Here is a 25355-nt window from a genome sequence, read left to right on the forward strand (position 1 = left end):
GAGACATTTTGAGTTGTAACAATTCGGGGGATGCTACTGGCATTTGGTCGGGAAGAGGCCAGGGACACGACTAAATATCCTGAACTGCACAGGACAGTCCCAAATGTCAAAGCTGAGGCCGAGAAACCCTGGTTTAAGCTAATGATAACGGCTTACAAGAATCCAGTGGTATCTGAAAACTGACGACATCTGACATTTCCCCCAATCCCAAAAGAACCTGTTAGTTTACTCATTTAGGGGAGAAGAAAAGGCATCTGGGCAAGTGACAGAAAAGGGCCACGTTCCCTCCACCCGCCAGAACGTGCTGCTGCCCTCCACACGGCGCAGTATCTGCGCAGCCCCTTCAGGGCTCACTGCCGCTCACACTCCCCAAGGCACGCTCAGTGGCACAGATTTGAGCCACCCAGGGGCAAAGCAAATCAGTGAGCCCCAGCACACCTGTCCCTCCCTTGCTCCAATGTAAGCCATTAGTCCTTTCTCTCTATGAAATTTTTTTTTAAACTGTGACTAAAAAAATTTCCTGGCTGCAAAGTCTTGGTTTCCCACGAGCACCTTTGGCTTACGGCTCTGGGAGCATACGGAATTTCACCTGGAGAGCCATTTTGGGCTCTGAGTCACTTACCTGCACGTAAGAAATGAAAGAATAGCACAGAGGGGTCAGATGTGAGCCCGACAGCTTCACCTGCAGTGATGGAAAAGGAAGCCAGTCCAGCACCGGGGTTGGAAAAGCGCCTCCCTTTCCCAGGAAGGGCATCCCCAACTCACCAGCTTTTCCATATTTTTTGGAATTCCTCCAAAGCATTGACACACCTGGAAATACTAACAAAAGATGCGCAGAATCAGGACACCGTCCTCAACACACACCCTGTGACACGGTGGCTCAGGTGGGCTACGGGGTGAGTCGGCACTGACTAGGGGGATAAGAAGATGAAGGGGTGTCCTCTACTCTCCGAGCGCCCTCTACTGGACGGCAGGCTTCTGTTTCCTCCCCAGAGCTCTAAGCACCACAAACAAGCAACGCGGGTTTCTTTCTGACTCGCTCAGCTCATGCTTTAAAAAATCCTCGAGGCTGATGTCCCTGCATTTGGAAGACCAGTGACTTTGCTGTTTTTCTTTCAAAAATACCAACAAAGAGCAGAGTTTCTCCCGATTCCCGCTAGAGGCTGAGCAGCAGCCTCCTGGAGTCAGAGGTGGCCGCACTGCTGCCCAGCCACCCCGTCCGGGGAGTGCTGTTCTGCCACCCTCCTTGGGATGTCTGTGCCTTTCTAAGTATTTCATGAGTCGTTGCTGGGACCAGAAATAAACCAGCTAGTTCCTATCACCTCCTAAATGTCTGCTGAGAACAAAATTACTGCAAGTGCAAGAAGAGCTTTAACAGATACTAAGCAGCATTAACTTGAACTCAGTAAAGGCCAAGCTGCACCTCATATTAACCAAAAACAAACTTCCTCCCCACCCGAGTACCCGACCTGCAAGGCATCAACAAGAAGGCAAATCAGCGGCCAGATTGGCTGGAAAGAGTCTAAAGAGTGTATCTGGAGTGAGATCAAATTCTACAGCTACAGCTTGGACTATGTGGCAGAAGGCTGTCAAAGGCGCGTGTGCGTTCAACTGGTGCTGCAGGCTGCCAGGCCCAGGAAGGAGGGGCCCCCTGACCTGTGAAATGCCCGTCACCTCCTGACCAGTCCACCACCAATCATGGCTTGTGAAGATGGAGCAAGAGATGAGTGCGGGGCATCCTGAGTGGTGGGCTACCGCCCTGCCTGCTCCCACGCTGGGGCGGGAGGGGCGGTGACTCCGCTCCTCTGGATACTCACATATCTGACAAGGGCCGTAAGTGTGGTGTACATTTTGCACAGGTCCCTCAACAAGGTGTCCACGCAGCTGCCCGATGGCAAAGCTGTTTGTACCAGCTCGTGGAAAAATGTCAGCAGAGTGCCCAGCTGTATGATGATGGCTTTCTCTGCGAGCTGGGCTGGCGCCTGAAGAGAGGACTCTGCCAAGAGAAGTGAAGGCGGCACACTGAAGCCCAGCGGGCTTACCTGCCAGTTAGAGTGAAGGAGGGTTAGACACCAAAGCAGTCATCACGGCACGATTCACATCACTTTCTGCTTCCACGTGTCAGAAATCTAGCTCAAGGACAGACGCTGGCTCGGGAGCCCCTTTCATGCAGACATTCACCGAATTGGACCACCATTCCAGGAACCCCACCCTGAATCATCTTACCTGACAGGACTTGTCCCTTAAGCCTGGTGATTAGCCAGTCCACTTCTTCTAGGACCTTCTCAGCCTGATTCAGAACAAGTACCTGTGGAAGAAAAGGAGGCCTGGCGTGGCTCACTGCACATGGCTGCATGTGTGTCTAGGTGACAGGCCTCAGAAAATGAGCCGCTACAATTTGCTCTTCACAAGAAATAAAGCAGGGGGATGTCAAAGGCCTCTCGCATCCTGAGGAGCAGCACTTACACAGACGGTGGGGGCGGCTGTTTTCAAGTTCACCATTGCAAAGTGGTTTGTCTTCTCCACTTCTACATCCTGGGGAGGAGAAGAGAGGCGCGCTGTACTGACAGCAGGGCTGGTCCCTGGCCCTGCCCCACCCAGCACATGGTGGTGAGTGCTCACGCAGTACCTGGTCTACATCGCCCAGGTGCCCGTGGATGTCCTGGGATAAGTCGCGCAGCAGGGCGACGGGGCTCTTGTACAGAACATGGAGGCTGAAGAGCAAGTTCATCAGGCCCTTGCAGAAGGAGGCGTCTTCTGGGAATAGGAAGGAAAGAGAATTACAAGTTCTTTTTTGTTTTTAAATAGAGGCATGGTTTTATTTATTTATTTGTTTGTTTGTTTGTTTATACATGCACTGGGTACAGTCAGAAGCGCAAGAGGGCGAGAGAATTCACCAGAGCCAGAGCGGGGAGCAGAGCAGGCAGAAGGACCAAAGTACACTGCTGAGGGGAGCAGCGGGCGGCAGGAGAGGTCTGCGCACCACCCTCCTCCGGTGGCCGGGGAGCAGCCAGGGATCAAACCGGCGCCGCAGAGGCTGCGGGCAGCTTCGCAACCCAGCGCTCAACCGCTGCGCCACCGGGGAGGCCCGAGAATTACAAGTTCTAACTCAGTCCTTCTGGGGAGGCAGATGGCCTTGTCCAGGCACCAGCATCCCCTGCTGCACACAGGCCACCAGGGCGCTCTCCCTACACATGAACCCCATTCAAGTGCACAAGGGAGGGAGACTCCCCACTACTAGCCATATCCCTGTCTAACCTGCACCCAGAAAAATAGGCGGGCACCCCAGACACCATCTTCCCCTCCTGCCTCACGTGTCCCCCAGGATATGGCACCCTGAGTCCATGCGATGCCTGTGCACTGTATGGCTCTAACCACCCACCCCTGCACCACTGCAGGGCGTCCACTGTGTGGCATCATGTTTTTTTTTTTTACCCCTTCTGCTTATGAGAACACCATATGGGTGTCGGGTTGGGTTTGGGTTTGCCTATTAAGATAGTGCTGCTGTGAGAATTCTTCTGTCATTTCTGTTGGGCGCAGGATAGAGACCACAGGCTTCTCAATCTCCGTCACTAGATGTAGCCAAAGTTCCCCAGGGAGGTTACAGTGACAAACGCCTCTACCCGCAATGACTCAGAAGTCTAGCTGGTTACTCCCTCACCTGCACCGGGTTCTGGCACTGTGTAACTTTTTCCTGACCACTCTAGAGGATGTGGAAGAGAATGTTTCTTTTTCAAATGCTAGTTGATGAAGATTTATATAAAGCCCCAATGGAAACAAGGCAGGAACTTACCGCGGCTATTTTCCTTGAAGATCTTCGATGTCCACGACAACATCTGCACAAACTAGAGAGTGTTCAGACATCAGGGACAGAGACCAGGAGACCGGACTGGGTGGGAGTGCACTCAGAAGAGCCCTAACCTTCAGACTGATTACCAGCCAAACCGTGCCTGGCTCTAAAGAGGTGATCAGAATTAAGAGAATTATGGAGACTTTTCTCATGACATAGTACATGACTTAATTCTCAATGTCTCTACCTTCATGAAGGGCCACAGGTCCTGGGGTGTGTGTGTAGCCTACAAGGCTCCTTTCAAGTTAGACAAGAGCGGGATGCTTGATCCCACTGAGGCAATACTGATGTGCTTTGCGCCTCAGGGACTGATCAGGGATGCCTTGTTAATAAGATTGGAGCCATGGGTGGGAGTCGGGTGTTGACTCACCCTCCCTAAAGCCCAAAATCCAGTGTTCAATTTGACCCACCTTCTCTGTCAATAAAAATGCCAGGACCCTGCATCGAGCAGCATCCTGTACCCCACAGCCTGCTCCAGGGCTCCTGTTTCTTTTCATCATCACTGCGGTGCTGCTGATGCAACACGGGGCCAGAGCCAGGCTCTTGCCCCAGCCTCCTCTGCCATTCCCATCGTGTCTAGGGCTACAGCCCCTCCTTTTCCCTTCCCAGGTCCCACACCGTTCCTCAGCACTCAGGCCTCTTCAAAGACGCTGACTGAGGAGAGGGAGAGTCTAGCCACAGACAGAAAGTAGGAACCAAGAGGCCAGAGGTGTGAAAGGGGTGGAGAGGAACAGAGAAAAAGAGGCAAAAACCCGAGTTTGCATTGGGAGTTAGAAGAGGATGAAGATGGCGGGAGAACAGGCTTTGAGCACAAAGGTGCTGAGACGCAGCGATACAGGCAAACGCCCAGCAAGAACGCAAGTTTTCAGAGGCAAACTGAAAGCTCTCTGCGAACTGATAAGAAAAGTCTCCCAACAACGTGACATGTAAGAGTAGGTAGAGGAGCCAGCTTCTGTGAAGAGGGGTAGAGCTGGGAGCAAGATCGGTACTGATAATGCTTGTGCAGGAAAAAAAGCAGATTTACTGTCTTAGGGGAGAAGAACTGACAGGTGGAAGACATGGGTGGGAGGTAAACCATAGGCCATTTACCGTCAATCATTTATCATTTCTGGTGTTAAAATCATGGGACTTTATTACACATTTAAAAATAAAAAGACTGGGCCTCCCCGGTGGCGCAGTGGTTGAGCGCTGGGCTGCGAAGCTGCCCGCAGCCTCTGCAGTGCCAGTTCGATCCCTGGCCGCAGGGCGAGGGTCCCACATGACATGCAGACCTCTCCTGCCACCCGCTGCTCCCCTCAGCAGTGTCCTTCGGTCCTTCTGCCTGCTCTGCTCCCCGCTCTGGCTCTCGTGAATTCTCTCACCCTCCCGCGCTTCTGACTGTACCCAGTGCTTGTATAAATACATAAATATATCTTAAAAAGAAAAAGAAAAAGAAAAAGACTGTCTGAAACCACATGGGTGGGGAATGGACAGTGAAAATGAAATTAAAATGTTTTCTTCTATGTATTAGAAGAAATGCATTTACTTTCCCTCAAACTTCCCCCTGACCAAACCCTCGATAGCTGTGCTTCCTTCCCGCTTTTCTGCTCTGTAGCAGCAGCAGCAGGAGAAAACGGAGCTCAGAGTGTCATGTGGGTGAGCTGTCTGGATCTGGGGTGGGGTGAGCAGCAAAAGGGACACCTTTGGAATGCCCGGAACGCTGATCGCAGGAAAGCCACGTCTGTTTTCAGCACTGAAACACCGTAACACTCCCAGGCTCCACAAATTTCCCAGAGACAGGTGTTGCTGAAGCCGTGGCTCACCCCAGGAGCCTCGCAGCCCAGGCTCCCCCTTGCCTGCCCGGCAGAGAACACAGCGTCATGGCGGCAGGTACTATGTGCAGGACGCACATCCTCAACTCTGAGGAAAAATGGAACCGACCCACGGAAGCGGCCTCCTCGTGCTCTGCTGTGTGTTGACACCCATGTGGGGGTAACAATGCAATGTGAATGCGCACATGTCTACACAAGCTGGCTGTGGGGCTACAGTCACGCTCTGTTACAAACCTCCCCTTAACTTGGTACCAGCTAACCTTACTGATAAAGACAGATGCTGAGTGCCAGCTGCCTTCATGATAAGCAACACTGCCGTCTTAGAAAAGAGGAAAGAGTGAGGAAAAATACATTAAAAAGTTTGACGGCACTGAAGATAAATAAGAAATTTTCGTAGAGAGCTTACTGTTTACCCTTGACAGAGGCCAAACAAAAGCAGGACACACTTGTCCTATATGGCTGCATCTAATTATGTCATGGCAGAAACACTACGTAGGAAAGGCCATGTCTTATGGATCGCATGCTAATTCAGGGGCATTGTCAAATATCCATCTAATCAACTAGACCTCATTAATATGTACACTCCTTGTCTCTGATGGGATGGAATAAACAGTACTTGTACCTGAGGGGAGGAAGGTTCTAGCAGCTTGGACAGGTTGGAGAGAACACTGACGAGCAGGACAGCTTCTTTGCTGTTAAAGTCTTCCTCCTGGCTGCTAAGCAAGTTCGACAGGGACCTCTGAGAAAGCACACACAGAAACATCAGCAGACATATTCCTACTAGAGAGAGACATCTTGCCAAAGCGAGACAGCAAGGATTTTAAGCTACAAAAATTCCATTAAGATAAAATCAGAAAATAAATCGGGGTGGAACTAGTTTTACCCCATTTTCAATCATAAAACTGAGCATCTTTGAAAAAAACTATGGCTTCCGTGTCCTCCAACCCCCTGCCTATTGTGAGTGGGTCATAGACCCCAGAAGCCCACCCACTCTTCACAACAGTGTGAGCTCTGGGGAGCAGACATTCTGCTCCCTGCAATATCCCCAGCATCTGTAACATCCCTGGTACAAAGTAGGAACTTAAAACTTTTTATTTTATAAAGAAACCCTGTAATAGCAGATCCTGATACCGTAACAACTATTGGTTAAAAACTACTAGGATTCATGTCAAATATTTACAATTTGAGAAAGTCAAGTTATACCAGGACACAAAAACAAAGGCTTACTTCCCAACTCGAATGGGCCTGGCTACCTGCTCGTGTCAACGGAATCCCAGAGGCAGTGAGCGCCGCAGGGTTACGTGGTTTAACACACGCCTTCCCTAGACCCCTCCCAATGCTCTTACTCCCCGTTCGAAGAGTTGTGTCTTGCTGCTAGGATGACATTCATCCTGTTGCTCACTGTGCCCTCTCACCAGCTGGCCCCAGCAACGGTCCCTGGGCAAGGACCAGGCTGGCCCTGCAGCTTCCCACGCTTCCCACCTGGAACTGGCGGATCTGGAATGCTGCTCTCTGCGTGACGTCCACTTCTGCCTCTTCTGCCTCCGTATCTGTGACATCTAGGAAAGGAAAGAACTCTATCTTCTTTGAAATGGACTTATCTATTGCTTTTTAATAGCCCTAAAAGTCTAGCAGCAGATTTATACGTGTCCCTATCGTTCTACAACTTAACACTATATTCCATTTTCTGGTTACTATCTGTGGTAAAATGTAACCCAGTAAGCGCCAATCCTGAGCCCACTAGATGTCACTCCTCAGCAACGTTAGGACAATGCTTAGGTGTCCTCTGGTAGGTTCACAAGAAGAATGAAGAGGTATCATTAGGAGAAACCCAGACCAAGGCAATTTATCAAAATCAAAGCACCCACCCAGAGCCCCGAGGAACTGCCGGATCTTGGGCTGATAGAACTGCTGCACGGCACTGAAGACCTTCTGTAGCCCCTCCAGGCACAGCAGCGAGATGCTCTTCCCTTTCTCTTTCTTGCCCGACTCCTCCACAGAAGTAGGAATTGAAGTGTATCTCCACAGCAAGACCCTGAAGAGAGGAAAGCGGGTCAGGCTGACTGAGGGACAAGCACACACACTAAAGCTCATACCCTGTAAGTGCACAGTCCTACGAACTCCAACAAACTCCCCACTATCCCGGTATTTCCATCACCCCAAGTCTCTGTGCTCTTTGTAGTCATCTCCCCACCTCCCTGCCTTCTAAGCAACTACTAATTTGGTTCCTGTCGCTATGATTTTGTACTCCCCCCCCGCCCCCGAAGATCCATCCACTTATGCATACAAGAGCTGGGGCACAGGCCAGAGATGTGGGGGGTGAGAGGATTCACCAGAGACAGAGTGGGGAACAGAACAGGCAGATTAAAGTACACTGCTGAGGGGAGCAGTGGGCAAGTCAGGAGAGGTCTGCTGCGCCATGTGGGTTGCTCCCTGGCCGGGGATCGAACTAGTGCTGCAGAGGCTGCGGTCCACTTCATAGTGCGGTGCTCAACCTCCTGAGTCACCAGGGAGGCCCTGCTTTTATACTCTTGACAAGAGTCTGGCTTTGGTGCCCTGGCACATGCTTTTGAGAGTCCTCTCACAAGTGCTGATGCCTGCACCAGGAGCGTGCCCATTTCATTGCTGAGCAGTGATCCCTGGATGGACGTGCCCAACTGTCCCTTCATCAATCTACCCGTCCATCTGTTGAGGAACTTTGGGTCGGCTCTCTCCAGATTTTGCTCTTACAGATCAAAGCCCTGCAAACCTTTACACGGACATCTGCTATCATTCTTTTGGGGAACTAGTGAAGAGCGCAAGGGGTAGATCGCTGGTAGTTGTGTGCTTCAACCTTTGAGAAACCGTCCAACTCTTCTCCAAAGTGGCTGTACCATTTTGCAGTTAACACTACATGACAGCAAATTCCCCGCATCCATGGCAACACGCTGGTATGGCTGGCCCGTTAGTGGCAGGCATTCTAATAGGTGTTTAGAGCTGCCTCGTTGTAACTTTAATTTGCATTTACCTAATGAGCATGTGGGCCATCTTTTTGCGTCTCTGTCTGCCATCTATTTTCTTTGGGAACGTGTCTGTAATAGTATTTTACTCGTTTATTCACTGGCTGTTAATAAGTCTGAGAGTTCTTTGTACACTCTGGTTACTAGTCCTCTATCAGACGCGTATTTTGCACACACCACAGCAGCTTATCTTTTAATTTCCTCATGAGCATCTTTCAAAGAGCAATTAAAACAAGGTCTTGAAGGTTTTTCTTTGCTTTCTTCTACCCATTTCATGTTGTTTTACACTTATGCCTCTGATCTTTTTCAAGGTAAGTTGTTCTGTATGAGAATATATACATGACTTGTATTTCTCCTTCAGATCTGTCAGTTTCTGCTGCTAGTTTTTGCTTACACACAGCTGTTACGTGTGTAAGTATTTAAGTCCTGTCTACTAGGGAAGTGTTTCCTCATTATGTAACATCCCTCTTTATTCCTGGTACCACAGTAACAGTTCATATGTGACTAAGATCCCACCTCACGGCAGGACTACTCTCTTCTCTGACTCCATAGCAAGTGACTTACCGGGTGATGTCACAGAGGTGCTGAAAGACCTTCTCTGGGTTTTGGCCATCAGGGCCACCCACATGCCCGGTTTCCTTGACCTGCTGCACCTTCTGCAGAGCCACGCTCACTGCATAGCGCATGAACTCACTGCTGGCCCTCAGGACAGACAGGCTCTCTTCATGGCTTTGGGTACTGTCCCTAGAGAGAAAAGATTCCCCTGCTGCTACCACAATCTGGGGCGAGGCTTCCCAGAACTGTCCAGATTGGCAGTGCGTGGCAGGCTTGCCAGGTAGGCTCCAGGCAGGCTGTGTTGCGCCAACGCCACTCTGCTCGCTAACCTCCCTTCTCCCGCCCACTCCTTTTACTTTGATGAAATGTAAAGGTCAATCTTGCTTTTGTTTCGGTCTATTTTTTTTTTTTAATTCAGGATCCCCCCCCCTTTTTTTATCTATTATTGTGCTTAAGCTACTTAGGCAGATTTTCTTACACCACCTCATAGGAATTCATCCATATCTTTTCACTGTTTCATGTTATTGTTGAATTTTCCTTAAATAATTCAAAATACCTCTTTAGATTGTCTACCTATGATGATCCAGCTTTTATCTCAAGAAAATCACAAACCTCTGGACTTATGTCTTGCTATGGATATAGGAATTGCTCTAGCAACACCTACCTAAAGAGAGCGGTGAGCAGATCAGACACGAATTTCAGGGACAGAAAACTATCATTTGTTTTGTTGGCTGTTTTGATTTTGCCTTTACCAGTTTTTTCATTAAGGATGTCCGAGAGTTTCTTGTAACACATAAATAAGTTCAAAACCGCTTCACATTTACTCTTACTGTGTAAAAGGGAACAGATCACCAAGGACAAGCATCAGAACAGTGTGGTTTACTTTTACGTACAATAAACAGTAATAAGGACTTCACCATGCCTCATTAAAAGTGTCATATTTTAGATATTATCAATGAATGGGCCTTCATTAAAAAGGCAACCCAGGCCACACAAGTCAATACAAATACCCATCAAAGTCTTAAAATCAGCCTAAGAATTCTGAATAAACGAAAGCCTGCAAGCTGGACAAGATTCGCCTATACTTTCAGGTTCTATGGTGGGAAAAACATTGCCTTAGATGTCCATCAGAGACAGTGTCATGGCTGTGGTCTGTACGGTTAGCATCATTATTAGCATTAAAAAATACATATATACAATGGTAATTTGTCAAATTGGAAGCAGAATGATAGCCAATACCTCACCTGAAATTACTAACAGAGAAATTATATTCTATTAGGACCTCACAAATTCCCATCACAAGAGAAGCACAGATATTATTTTTGATGCCAGTAGCAGAACTCTGAGAAAAATCTGCTGATTTATCCTAGAAGACACAAGATTAAAATAAATAAGGCAGGGCTTCCCCTGGTGGCGCAGTGGTTGAGAGCTGGGCTGCGAGGCTGCCCCCAGCCTCTGCAGCCCCGGTTCGTTCCCCAGCCGCCAGCGAGGGTCCCACAAAAAATAAATAAATAAATAAGGCACTAAAACCTCCATTATGCAATATAGCTGAGATGTGGCAATTGATTACCAGTTCAAAGTCTTCGAGTTCACTCTTAATCATTCTATTAGTAATCGACTCCAGAATGTCATCTAAATCCTGGTAGAATCCCTCCTCTTCCTCCACCTCCTCCTGCTGCAGGGGTATCACCCTACTCTTATACCAGGCCAGGCAGTGCTGCACACAGCACAGCAGATGATCCTGTAGACGGAAAGGATAATTAGGTCTTCCTGAGAGCCAAGGCCTAAGTCATGAAGAGGCTGCTGACCAGTGAGCAATTCTTACCCCTAAGGCTGAACTACGCCGCTCACGGGCATCAGAAATTAAGTCAATCTGAACTGACAAAACCAGAAAAAAAAAACAACTGAACTACCAGAGGCATTGTTTCCTGACTGTTCCCAGAAGAACTGGCCTCACTAGCTGACACCTCAGAAAGCAACATCCGTGTACATTTCTAAGCTGCTACAGACACCGAGAAGTCAGGCTACAAAGTTAAATCCTTTCTGGTATCTGCGCCTGAGGCCATTCTAAAAGCTGGGGGATCTCATGGCCCTGAGCACCTACCTCTGACGGCAGGATACAGCTGAAAGACCAGCTCAATGTCCTGTCATGAGCCCCAAGTCACTGGGGTAGAGGAGCGTTCGTGTTTATCCTCTCATCCCTCTCTTTGAGTCTAGATAACAAGAGGAAACCAAACTGGCCCTGGCCCTTCTGAAGATTCAACAGTGTCCATTTTAGGGAAGTCTAAATCATACACTCCCGCCAGACTAATGAGGCCGGGGGCCTGAGTTCATCTCCTGCCCTCCCACCCACATTTCACAGTAGAATTATTTAATATATCTCACCAGGGAGTAACAGATGAGAGAGAAGCTGCTCCCTGGGAGAAGTGGTAGTTGCCTTGATTTAGTAAAATGCCGACACTGAGCTACTGTCCCATTAGATCATGGTGATGATGGATCAGAAGCCATAATTAGGGAAGATTTAAGAGCAAAAATTCATTAGGAATACCAGGAAGAGAGCCTCTGAGGGAAAGGTCTCTTCCCAAAGGACAAACTTATCAACAGAGATGTTTAACTCAACAGTAAAAATAACAGTTGTTGGAGGAACGGAAGTCTCACCAGCGGTTCTTGTAGACAGATCTGATCTCCCTGGGCGAGAACACAAGTTTCCAATTTCAGAGGAGGCAGCACATCGGGCGTTGGCTCGTAGAACTGTCTCAACTGCACAGTGAGGGAAAAAGCACCGTGGCTCATGGCCTTTCACTTCTTTAGCTGGTCAAGCTAATGGCACCTTTCATGCCTAATGCCTATTTGATGTATGAGTGAATGAAGTATTGATACATGCTGCAATGTGGGTGAGCCTTAGAAACAGGTTAAAGCAAAGAAGTCAGGCACCAAAGAGCATGTGTATTGTGTGACTCTGCTTACAGAAAACAGCCAGAACAGACAACAGAGACGGCAAGTAGACAAGTGGTTGATTGGGGCTAGGAGGGCGGAAGGAGGACGGGAAAACTGGGAGGCAGCAGGTTAAGGGTATGGGGCTTCTTCTGAGCTCATGACATGTTCTACAGTTGTGGCGATGATGGCCAATTCCTATGAACACACTACAAACCAACTGAGTCCTCCACTTCAAATGGGCGAACTGTATGTTATGTGAATTTTATCTCACTAAAGCTGCTATTAAAAAAAGAAACAAATGCTTAATGAATAAGACTAAATGTTTAATGTTAAAGGTCTTATTTATACCAGATATTCTCCAGCTTAATTCTTATCTTCATGGTCCTTTAAAATATTTCCTAATTTGAAAATTTTTTAAAGTGCAAAGTCCCAAAAAAAACCCTAATAGCCGCCAGTTTATCTGTCACTAAGATTTAACAAATGTCAACAGTTTGCTGTACTGGCTCCAGTGCTATTCCCCAGGAGTAAACCAGAACGGAGCAGCTGACAGCCCTGTACAGTGGGTTCATTAAAATGTCCGGTGACTAAGGATATGGACCGTGAGCTGAGAGCTGACTGCTAGAGGACAGCAACATGGCGGGAAAGTGAGTGGTGAGAGAATAAGACGACCCTCTAGATCCCAAGCAGACTCACAACATACTAGTTAGAATTATTTTGTATTTCACCAAGTCTGAAACATGTTGATCATATTTCAATCTCTCATTATCTGTTTTCTTTTTCTATAAAAATATATTTTACCTGTGAGAGCAGGGTCTGCATGATTGAATTAGCTAGCTGAGAGTTTCTTCGAAGGACATCGTAGAAGCCCTAAAAGGAATTAAATAGAGAACAAATAAGCTCTAACAAAGTTAATAGGGATTTGGACAATCTTTTTTTTTTTTTTTTAAGATTTATTTTTATTTCTTTATGTACACAAAAAACTGGGGTGTAGACCAGAGGTACGGGGGATGAAAAGACTCACCAGAGACAGAGTGGGGAACAGAAGGGGCAGATCTACTGAAATACACTGCTGAGGGGAGCAGCGGGGAGACAGGAGAGGTCTGCTGTGCCCTGTGGGTCAGCTCCCTGGCCGGGGATTGCACTCAGGCCACAGTGGCTGCCAATACAGCTTGATGGGCACTGAGACTTTAACCCCTGTGCCACGTGGGAGGCCTGATTTGGACAATCTTAATTTTAAAATAACATTAAGTTTACCTTATTTTCAGTTCCTTGAAAAAGAAGGAGACCACATTTGTTAGAGGAAAAACAATTTAGAAAGTTTCAGTTATCCTCCTAAGGTAAGAAGACATCTTTGATCACTGAGAAGTGGATTATAAAGGCACCACAGTCCTCACAATTTTCAGCAAAGGTCACTACTGGCTTTGGGGCACTTCGCCTGTCCACAGCAGGGACGTCCTAGCGTTCATTCTTTTTCTCTTACCCACATTTGCAGCCTTCCTTTTGAGGACTTGTCAGTTAAGTTTCCAGTGCCTCAAATGTGCCTCCTGGTCCTAAGTGCCTTAATGGAAATGATTGACATTTCTTCCATCCCACACTTTCCAATCTTAGTCAAAAATTGCTCAGAGTAAAATCCTAGGGAGAACTTTGTTTCGGAACCTGGGAAAGAGGCTGCACAGTTCATCTATAAGAAAAAGCCTGGTGGCGCAAGGGGTTAAGTGTCAGCACTATGAAGCTATCTGCAGCCTCTGCAGCACAAGTTCCATACCCAGCCAGGGAGCTGACCCACATAGTGCAGCAGACCTCTCCTGTCTCCCCGCTGCTCCCCTCAGCAGTGTATTTCAGTCAATCTTCCTGTTCTGCTCCCCACTCTGTCTCTGGTGAATCCTCTCACCCCCTGCACCTCTGGCCGGTACCCCCATTCTTATATGCATAAATAAATCTTTAAAAAAATAAATAAATAAAAGTATGTAAGCCATCAATCCATTGTGAACATTGCATCACTCCATGTATTTAACATTAAAATTTTATTTAAATATTTAATATTTTACTTTTATTTATTGTAACTATTTTATTTTCCAATCATTCCTTGCTAGTATATGGAACTAAACTGATTTTTGCAATGATATTGATCCTGTGCCCCATGACCTAAACCTAGCTAAACTCACTTTCTAGTCTTCAGTGTTGTCTATGTATAATACGCAAATTGCAACAGCTGTACTTCATCCTCTCAAGTCTATATGGCTGGTTTTCTTTTTCATCTTGTTGCACTGGGTAAGAATGTCACTATAATGCTGCATAGAAGTGCCAATCATGAAAAGAGGCAAATCATTCAGCCTTTCACCATTTATACTACATGTAGGCTTTATCGGGTTGCAGAAATTCCCTCTAATTCTAGTTTGCAAGAAGGTTCTAAGATTCTTTTTCTTTTAACCACAAATGAATGTTCAACAAAGGTAACTTTCGTGATTAAATAAAATTCAATGCTTGCCAGAAACTTTACAATGTTCACACCTGTAATCCAGCATTATGATTAAACACTAAGGTACAATATTCACACTGAAAAAAGTAGAAACGACAAAAATGTCCAAAAATAATGAGAATTAAGGGCCTCCCCGGTGGCGCAGCGGTTGAGCGCTGGGTTGCGAAGCTCCCCGCGACCTCCACGGCACTGGTTCGATCCCTTGCTGCTCCCCGGCCACTAGAGGAGGGTCCCACATGGCGCGCAGACCTCTCCTGCCGCCCGCTGCTCCCCTCAGCAGTGTGCTTCGGTCCCTCTGCCTGCTCTGCTCCCCGCTCTGGCTCTGGTGAATTTTCTCACCCTCCCGCACTTCTGACTGTACCCAGTGCATGTATAAACAAAACAAAACAAATAAATAAATAAAATACGTGCCTCTTTAAAAAAAAAAAAAATAATGAGAATTAAACACAGTGCCCAACAACGACTGCATTTTAAGACTGTCAAATGAAGGTATTTTAATAATTGCTCTCTGAAATGACTTCCATTTAACCTCTGTGCTACGCTGTGTGCCACTATCCATCCGTGCGTGTGAACGCTGGAGTGCACGGCTCCCAGAAAGCCAAAAACTACAGTGCCCCTCCATGATGTGCACGCTTGTTCCCTCTGGCTGAATTATGTGCTGACCACAAGCCAGTAGCTGTATTTGTTCCATTAATTTTTCACTAATTGCACAGACATCATAATTATGTGATTTAACTACATAATCACATAATAATCATTTTGTAAGCTGTTGGAAGTTAAGTGCAAAAAGACAAAGTTTCTATAAAAATTGAGGCAGATGTTTGGAAAGATGCAAATGAGAATATATCACTGAAACCAATTTCTGGTGAATTGGGGTAAGGCAATTATAAAAAAATGGGGAAAATACTGAACACTATAAGGATTCTACACTAAGATGGTATCGAGTGTCTTAAACTTTTTAATCCCACTTTAGGTAAACAAAAACTTGAAATTATAGCCAATAAGTTAAGGTCATGGTTTGTTTGAGAAACAGGAAGTTCCGACTGGCACTCATATGCAAAACAATACAAAAGTACTTGATTTTTAAATAAAAGAACAGAAAATTAAATGTATTTATATATTTCAAAATAAGATAAAGATTTTAAAGTGTTTTAATGACTCTATATTTCTTACCTTAAGCAATTTTTTCCCTTAACTTTTTAAAAGGATAGGCTTAACCCTCTGGTGGCACAGGGGTTAAGTCTCAGCACAATGAAGGTATCTGCAGGCTCTGCAACATGAGTTTCATCCCCGGCCAGGAAGCTGACCCACAGGGCGCAGCAGACCTCTCCTGTCTCCCCGCTGCCCCCCTTAGCAGTGTATTTCAGTAGATCCACCTGTTCTGCTCCCCACTCTGTCTCTGGTGAATCCTCTCATCCTCCCACACCTCTGGCCTGTACCCCAGTTCTTGTATGCATAAATAAAAAAAATCTATTAAAAATAAATCAAAGGACAGGTTTATTAGGAATGGGAGAAAGAGGCTCCTGCATAGTCACAGGCGGGCAGGAGAGCTGCCCCTATAAGCAACTTTCAGCTCAGCATCACAAATTACTGGTTCTAATTGCAACAAACACAAGCATATTTCTTATACTTTTATATTCGGGGGGAAAAAAATCACTAAAATAAAGGATTGGGAGCAGTGCTACGCTCTTTTCACTTGGTGCTTTACCTCATAAAGCATGAGTCGGACATTAGCCTGCTGGCCCAAGCATCTTCTCAGACTGTCCATGATCTCAAGGCAAAATGTTTCATTGGCAACAGAACTGTAGCGGCTGTGAACGTCCACGTGCACCTGAAAGGAGTGTTCCAATATTGATCACAATGCAGTGGATTTGTTTTCAATATCTGAAATGCACTAAAATGCACTGGATTGTCTTCAATATCTGAAAGAATCAAGTTCTTTTTGCCTCCACAAAATTCTATGGTTTAGAGGTAACTTTTAGTCTAGAAACAGACATGACAAAGAGTAATATCCCTTAATTTGATTTACATATTAAATTTAGGAAATTGAAGAACTGCTAATCCTCATTGCAGGCACTTAGTGAGGCTGTTAATAATGACTGAGGTCAAATCCCAGTTCTTCCCTTTATTGGTTATATTGCCTGGGGCCAATTATTTAACTTTTCTGAATCCTTATTCTTAAAATCAAGATAATAATACATAAATGATACCTAGTGTTCCTAATATTTAACCTATGCAATAGTTTATAGACAAGTTTTATAGTTATACCATACCAATAAAAAAAGGATTCCTACTGCAACTGCTCTATAAATGTCTCACTCACAACTGTACAGTACACAGCTTACAGGCATCTATTCAATATTAATAATCTTGAAGACAGTACTGCCTGAAAGATAAGCATATTCTTATAAAAAGTCTTGCTTTCTCAGATTGCAGAGTTTAATAGATGTTCGTATGCAAAGTAAATAAAATATTCAAAGTGGGGATAACAGTCTGTATCTTGCTCAGGAGTCCTGTGAAGAGCAACTGGTAATGCACGTAAAGCATTTAGCATGACGAGCAGTGGTGCCCACGAGACGTAACACAAACCACACGTGCAATTTAATATTTTCTAATAGCCAAGTTAGAAAAAGGAAAAAGAAACGGTGACATTTCAATATTTTATTTAAACCAACATAGCCAAATTATTATCTCAACATGTAATCAAAATAAAAGATTAATAAAGTATTTTACTTTCTTGTGTTTCATACACACAGCACAGCTCACGACCACCTGTTTTGGTCCTGTGTTCAGTTCGACAGCCCCAGTGAGGCAGTGGTGGCCACACTAGCAAGCAGCACATGTCAGCAGACAGCAAATCTGCCGCTAGTGAGTGGCAGCTGGTATTGTCATCATCAGACTCCATTTCAGGGTCATTCGTACACCCACCAAGGAGAGGCGATCAGCTTGCACATGACACACGCCCGCATGGTGCACACAGCAGCTGATATGAGCCACACTCACCTGGCTGACCCCGATAGACTGACTGCACTGCGAGGACGACAAGCTGCCTAGGACTTTGAAGTTCTTCAGGAGTAGCAAAAACCCAGCAACTGCAGACTTCCTGGCATCAAGCTGGCTAGCTCAGGAACAGACCATGAAAAAGTTAACAAACAGGACTAACCTCACAGGTATAGGCTCTGGTCAGAAAATCCAGTTAGTCCCACAGAGGGGAAATAAGTGTAAACAAGGAAATACAGAGCAAAACAAGGTGAACTTATGTACACCTTATTTCATGAAATAAGGCATCAGCTGCTCACAGCGATTAGCAGCACAGAGATTCAGCTGAGCTATTATCTCTGTAACTCACGCCACTGCTTTATTCTACCTGCTGACAGGTGAATGTGGGGCATGAGAACAGAGTGCTGAGAGGCAGCATGATGGGCTAGTAGTGCAAACGTGAAGGGTTGAATAGACAGGATTTCTTGTCTGAAGGAGCACGCCCCTTCTTCCTATAATGTCGCCTTATAAACCTTCCATCCAGAAAAAGGATACACCAAGTTTACTGAGGCATGACTAATTCATGTTCTAAAGGCTGCAGTATACACCCTGGCCTATCAGACATGCCTCTGGGAAGAGATTAACAAAAGTTCATTAATTCTGGCTCCTCTGGAGAGCCATGAGCACATTACAGTATGGCCAGACACCAACTGGGTATCTTATACAAACAAAAGCTTCCCACGTGTGACTTGTCTTAGTGTTTTCTTAGATGGTTTATCATCTCTAGCTTATATCTAAGAAATAAGGGAAGAGAGATTTAGAAGTACTGGCTGAGCCAAAAAAACCCCTCCACGATACCTTGACAATTTCTTTTATCTATAATCACTGGACCATGATTTTGAAATTCACTAAAGTTTAAGGGGTTTTCCTCTTCAGAACTGTTTACAGTTCTCATTTCAAAGTACTTGGCAATGGAACATAGCTTGAAGGATACTCTAGAGTACACCGCAGAATACCTGAGATGGCACACTCAAATCCTAGCGCCGCCACCACCTGTTTGACCCTTGGAAAACCACTTAGTCTCCTGTAACAAGGGAACTATAGTCACTCATGGTTCCTAAACCTGCTTGGAGACTGCATGAGATGAAGCACATACAACACTGGGCACACTGGCTTCTTCCTCTCAGGTTAGGCCTCTGAGTGACCGCTGTGAACAGCTGTGATACTAGGAGATGGCAGAGGACTTAATCAACACCGGAAGGCATCACCCCCACATTATCATGGGATGCTGCTTACCTGGCAAACATAGCTTTCCGAAGGACAAGTATCAGGGAGTCTCTCACTGATATGCTGACTTTGAGAAGGGGCTAAAAGAGGAAGAATCAGTAGGTAAAACCAGAACAAATTTATTGGCCTTTGCTCACTTCTATCCCATGCCACTACCATCTGGCTTATACAAGGAACTTTGATTTTGTTTTATATATATGTTTCAATGTTTACTACACTTAACTAATGACAATAGTATAATCTGAAATACTAAACTGAAATTTGTTGTGAATGACTTTACATTTATTGTTCTCAGTAATTTTCTAAGAGCATTTCAATTACTTCACTAATGAAAATAAGTCAAAAGAGAGTAATGCCATAAAGAGAAAGTAAACTTGCAAAACAGTTGAGCTCAGTGCTAAACTCTTTTAATTTCAAGTTTTGTGTTTTCAATTAAGGGAAACAGGATTTCTTAGACATCAGATTTCCACTTTCAGTTCAACCTCAGTTTGGCAAGCACCATAGGAGTCAGAAAATTTACCTGCACTGCCTTCAGTAGCCCTTGCACAGTTTGAAGGGGCAGAAAGCACAAATAATCAAAAGCTTCTGTGACTTTAGAAGAACAACTTTGAAGAACTAAAGGTGCATACATGATGATATTTGAAAGCAGGTCTGAAAATACAAAATTTCTAGTCAGTTGCCTCCAATAATGAAATATTTCAAATAAACGAAAGAAATATGGAGAAAAAAATGACATAACTGTTCTTGCTTCCCTTCTCAAAGAAGTTAATCATACTGCAGTATAAATTTCTACCGATACTATACACTTTCTCTACAGTAGGTGTGACCAGGACATTTAACATTGGTCTGTGATAGTACATGACTACAAAAATTAAACTGAAAGGGCAGAAACCTATTGCACTGCCCAGCCAAGTAGCATACACAGTCTTCACATATCCAAGCTAAGTATTTATGAACACTCATTATGTGCAAGTGTAATATGGACCTATAAGAAGCATACAATAAAAGCATAAATTCTTTTAAAAGATGAAAGAAGTAAATACAAAATACAAATATCTAATAATCTCAGACATGGTTTATTGCCTAGCAAGTGCCAGACTAGTTTTTTTTTCTTTCAGGCACGTGTGTGTGTGTGTGTCTGTGTGTGAACTGGGATGTAGGCCACAGGCGTGGAGGGTGAGAGGATTCACCAGAGACACAGTGGAGAGCAGAACAGGTAGATCTACTGAAATCCACTGCTGAGGGGAGCAGCAGGCAAGAAAGAACAGGTCTGCTGCGCCTGGGGTGGGTCACCTCCTGGGCCTGAGATTGAACTCGGGTTGATTGAACTCGGGTTGTAGTGGTGATAGCACTGAGACTTAACCCCTAGGCCACCAGGGAGGCCTTTGTTTTGTTTTGAAATCAGTAAAAGAAGCTGCAGTGATGTAAGCAGTAGTAAGTTTGTGCATTCGTCCTTTTTGTTTAAATACATTTTAGGGGCCTCCCCGGTGGCGCAGCGGTTGAGCGCTGGGTTGCAAAGCTGCCTGCAGCCTCTGCAGCGCCGATTCGACCCCTGGCCGCCGGGCGAGGGTCCCACATGGCGCGCAGACCTCTCCACAGACCCTGCTTCCCTCAGCAGTGTACTTCGCCAGTCTGCCTGTTCTGTTCCCTGTTCTAGCTCTGGTGAATTATCTCACCCTCCCATGCTTCTGACTGTATCCAGTGCTTGTATAAATAAATAAATAAATCTTTAAAAAAAATACATTTTACATTATCACACTGCTGGCACACCTTATTTACATGAAATTCTGTACCATACATTCTAATTGTAGTGAATTTCCCCCTCTCCCCATTCTCAGGGGAGGGAAAAACTCCCAGTCTGAAGAACTGGGGTGCAGGCCAGAGGTGCGCAGATTAAGAGGACCCACTGGAGTCAGAGTGGGGAGCAGAACAGGCGGACAGACTGAGACACATTGCTAAGGGGAGGAGCGGGCAAGATGGGAAAAGTCTGCAGCACCATGGGGGTCAGCTCCCTGGCTGGGGGATCAAACCCAGGCCACAGTGGCTGGCAATAGACTGACAGTGCTGAGACTTTAACCCCTGTACCACCACAGAGGCCCTGATATGAAAAAAATCTTAAAGGCAGTCAAAGAAATTACACAGAAAGGAACAAAAAATAAGCGAGCAGACTTCTATTGGAAATAGTGAAAGCCACAAGACAGTAAAGTAACATCTTTAATAAAGAAAAAACCTCAGGGGCCTCCCCGGTGGTGCAGCGGTTGAGCGCTGGGCTGCGAAGCTGCCCACAGCCTCTGCAGCGCCAGTTTGATCCCTGGCTCCTCCCTGGCCTCCAGAGGAAGGTCCCACATGGCGCGCAGACCTCTCCTGCCGCCTGCTGCTCCCCTCAGCAGTGTACTTCGGTCCTTCTGCCTGCTCTGTTCCCCGCTCTGGCTCTGGTGAATTCTCTCACCCTCCCGCACTTCTGACTGTACCCAGTGCTTGTATAAACAAATGAATAAATCTTAAAAAAAAGAAAAAGAAAAAACCTCAATGTACAATTCTATACTAAGCGAAAAAATCTTCCAAAAAAATACAAAATAGACATTTTGTGATATACAAAAGAATTCATGAACAGATCAGCTGTATAAAAAATGTTATGGTGAAAGAAGTCAGACTGAAAAGTATGTAAGATTGCATTTCCATAAAATTCAAAAAATAACATCTACAGTGATAGACAGCAGACCAGATTGGAGGCAGAAGAAGAAACAAACTATTATGGGTATCAGAGAACATATCTAAGAATATTTCAGGGGAGTTGTAAACAGTGATGGTCACTATGGAAAGACGACTCCATTTCGGTGTGAGGAGGTGTGTATTAAATTCAGAGATCACTAAAGAGAGGAGTCTGGCATCGGAATCCCAAGGGTTAAGACAACGGAAGGTCCTGAGTGGTAGAAACACTGTGTTCATTTGTTCAGATGTATTAAGACAAAAAAAAGAGAAAGTTGATTCCAGAGACAAGTTCAATAACGAGTGATATGTCTGTTTGTTTCTTGATAACCACAGGGAATATAAGCAGACACATATTACTGGCGTCATAATCAAAGATATAAGATTAAATTATATTATTAAAAAATTCTCTCTAAAACCAAAACATGGTATTTAAATAAACATTTTTCTGAGGGTTTGATCTACTCTGAGTTCAATACCTAAAAAATGGCAGATGGGAGAGGATGTTCTGGTAACAACCCTGTTGAGGACTTGCTCCAGAATTTCTTGTCTGATCATCTCATGGATCTACACAAGAACAAGAAGAAAAAACAATAAAGTAACCTTTTGTCACCTTCAGTTTACAAATGCATGTTAGACAGAATAAACAATCGGGATAGGGGTAAAACTCAACTGCTTATGTCAAAGACAAACATAACAGGAGTCATGTGTAGAAAGAATCACTTCACTCTGCCCTCATTCCATGTTCAGACGACTCCACAGCTGGGCCTGCTCATTGGCTTACAGCACAGACCACAGGCAAGCTTTACTACACACGGGGTCCAGTACCACACTGGGCAGCTCTACTTGAGTGTCCACCACACGCCAACGTCCATGTTTGTAACAGTACGTGTAACTTTAATTTCAAATTTTAAAGGTCCATGAAAATTTCTGGAAACCGGACCTCCCTGGTGGCGCAAGGGGTTAAGACGCAGCTACCACCAGCCACTACAGCATGCGTTCAAACCCCAGCCAGGGAGGTGACCCACATGGCACAGCAGATCTCTCCTGTCTCCCCACTGTTCCCCTCAGCAGTGGATTTCAGTGGCTCTGACTCTTCTGCTCCCCACTTTGTCTCTGGTAAATCCTCTCACCCCCTGCACCTCTGGCCTGCACCCCAGCTTTTGTATGCATAAATAAATAAATTAAAAAAAAAAATTGTGGGAGACTACCTGTTAAACTTAGTGGTAAATTATTTGCTCTAGAGATGTCTTGACAAAGTCAACATCTATGTGAAATCAAGCAGAACTATCTAAATTTTAAAAATATTTAAAAACAAAAAACCATTAATGTCTCTTATTCTAGGAATATTTTAAGTCAGTTTACTGTTAAGAAGAGTCATGTATATCCTGTAACACACAACTCTCAAGGACTAGTGCAAGCAATCACTCCCAGTTCTGTAGCACAACCCTAACTTCACATGTAAACTGGCCCTGAGTAACATTCTTAGGAGGCACTTTCGGAACACAGCTATACTACATAACAGAATGTCGAGAAGATGACTTAACGGAATCACTAGCAAGTCAAAGTTTAGTTCCAGATAACTTTTTTCCTAAAAGATTTATTTTATTGGTTTATGCATACAAGAACTGGGATCTAGGCCAGAGGTACAGGGGTGAGAGGATTCACTGGAGACAGAGTGGGGAGCAGAACAGGCAGATGTACTGAAATAGACTGCTGAGGAGACCAGTGGGCAAGACAGAGAGGTCTGCTGCGTGGTGTGAGTTAGCTCCCTGGCTGAGATCAGGGATCTAATTTGTGCTGCAGTGGCCAGCAATAGCTCGCTAGCACTGATACTTACCCTGTGCCACCAAGGAGACATCCCTGAAAGATAGCTTTTTGCATAGGGGAATACCATTAAAAAAAGAAAAACCCAGGAATGATTTATTGCAAGAGGAAGAGAAAATCATGAGAAAACAAAATCATATTGAAACTTGTAAGAAATGGCCAGATACAACTGAATCTAGTGTGGAAAACTTACATAAAATAAAGGATAAGAAAGTAAATAATCCATCAAACTGGATCTATAGTATTCCAACACTATGCCAACCTCTGTTCCCAGAAACGGCGACAGACTAAGATGCCCTTGTCACCCAAACTCCCAGGCAAATGCCATGCATGCCGTATTCATAATATAATTTCACAGAATTAGGGAATGGTTGCCAAACCAGTCTCACCTTAAAAGTCTCCAACAGGATATTAGCTCCCAGCTTACATGCCTGCTGGTTTGGCATTTTGGGTTCTATTGGTTTTCCATCAAAAATTTTCTTTGGTCCATATGAATCCATTAAAATGAAGCCAAGTTCAACAAGGCCCTGAGTGACATGATCCCAACTATGAACACTGCAAGAAGACAAAGCTTAGTTAAAAAGAAAACTTAGTGGTTACCTTACTTTGTATGTATTGCCAAGTTGCACATTGCCCAAACTTGACATGTAAATTCAATGTAAATCAGAATTCCCAGACCTGAAATGAGATCTACCTTAAAATTATGGTTTAAATAATAAAACTCAAAAAATATATTTAATCCGTAGACAAAGCATCACATCATAAGGACTACTACCCAGCCAATGCATATCCTAAAATTAAAATAATAATCAGGATGGTTACTAGTCTTTTCAGCTTGACTTTAAATGGGTTTGTCTAAAACTGCTAGTCAACTGTGTAAAACTGATACTTACAAGCATCAGCACCAAATTTCAACAAATCCGGAAATTTTTTTTTTTTTGCTCATCTAAATGTCAATGAAAACTCAAGCCAATAAAAAGTTGTAATATCAGGAAAGGAGTAAAAATATCTATTTCGGTTTCATACTCTCGGCCAAGAAATCAGGTCTTAGGATTTAAGAACGTTTCAAGACAGAGAAAGTCAGTTTGACGAACTTTAAAGGACTGAACCTTGACAGGTGAAGCCCACAGTTATAGTTCCTGATGGCCATAAGTAAGAACCTACTAGAACACGGTTCACCAACTCACCTACTCTTTACCACTTCCAAGATCATGGCTGAAACACACGTTCTATGAGGGACTAGATTTTGTAGAAATTTTGATCCTTGGAGAAGCTGAAGATCCTTAAAGCTTTTTATAACCAAAGTCTTTAAAAGGTCAAACACCTAATATAATGAAAGAAATGGGAAAATGAAGCAAAAATGACAGCCCATACTATAGAATCTTAACCCTGTGGAGCTGCATCTACTTGCTGCCACACACTCTGAGCCCTGCAACTCTTCACTAAGTATGATACAGAAATGATGACTGCCCATGGGAACTTGAGTTGAAGACAGGCCTTCCTTAAGAGAGGAAATGGACTAAAAATCAGTATTAATATTACTCACACCATAAAATACACGAGTAAAAAAAGGAGTAAAGCATTTTGTATTTTCATCCTTGAAACTACCCTATGTTAAGTTAATTACAACTCCATCAGGAACAAGTTCTTGGAAAGTTACAACATAGTAATTTCGCAAGTGAATTCTGCTAAAATTCTGTTCTTGCTACTTAACTGTGTGATATTTTCCCACTCTTATTCCTATCCTACCACCTGGTTGACCACACAACTGGAAATGGAGGCATAAACCAAGTAACTAGAGACATCTTCAAACAGCCCGCTAGCACAGTGTGGGCCTAGAAGTCTAGCAGAGGAATGTACTGCTGGCTGCATGGGAACAGCTGTTTAGGAAAGGATGGCCTAAAAACAGCCTGACTTCCATT

The 25355-nt window shown here is 44.8% G+C and overlaps 1 protein-coding gene across 1 annotated transcript in view; it reads right to left on the minus strand.

Moving 5' to 3' along the window:
- The window catches only part of FANCI (FA complementation group I), a 52834-nt gene that overhangs the window by 4526 nt on the left and 22953 nt on the right, over positions 1–25355 (minus strand). The window contains exons 12-34 of the mRNA XM_037509999.2: positions 24621–24757; positions 23823–23988; positions 22086–22173; positions 19418–19548; positions 18907–18977; positions 17635–17749; positions 16340–16462; positions 12951–13019; positions 11874–11975; positions 10786–10956; positions 10460–10581; positions 9880–10044; positions 9225–9404; positions 7530–7696; positions 7144–7220; positions 6284–6400; positions 3794–3845; positions 2630–2757; positions 2467–2535; positions 2227–2308; positions 1818–1996; positions 766–819; positions 623–682 (exon numbers count right to left, since the gene is read on the minus strand). Of these exons, the coding sequence (XP_037365896.1) occupies positions 623–682; positions 766–819; positions 1818–1996; positions 2227–2308; positions 2467–2535; positions 2630–2757; positions 3794–3845; positions 6284–6400; positions 7144–7220; positions 7530–7696; positions 9225–9404; positions 9880–10044; positions 10460–10581; positions 10786–10956; positions 11874–11975; positions 12951–13019; positions 16340–16462; positions 17635–17749; positions 18907–18977; positions 19418–19548; positions 22086–22173; positions 23823–23988; positions 24621–24757 (2625 nt within the window). The remainder of the gene's footprint in view (positions 1–622; positions 683–765; positions 820–1817; positions 1997–2226; positions 2309–2466; positions 2536–2629; positions 2758–3793; positions 3846–6283; positions 6401–7143; positions 7221–7529; positions 7697–9224; positions 9405–9879; positions 10045–10459; positions 10582–10785; positions 10957–11873; positions 11976–12950; positions 13020–16339; positions 16463–17634; positions 17750–18906; positions 18978–19417; positions 19549–22085; positions 22174–23822; positions 23989–24620; positions 24758–25355) is intronic.

Source organism: Talpa occidentalis, unplaced genomic scaffold (genome assembly GCF_014898055.3).
Source record: "Talpa occidentalis isolate TD23 unplaced genomic scaffold, MPIMG_talOcc4v2.1 talOcc4.14, whole genome shotgun sequence".
In the NCBI taxonomy this organism is placed as follows: Eukaryota; Metazoa; Chordata; class Mammalia; order Eulipotyphla; family Talpidae; genus Talpa; species Talpa occidentalis.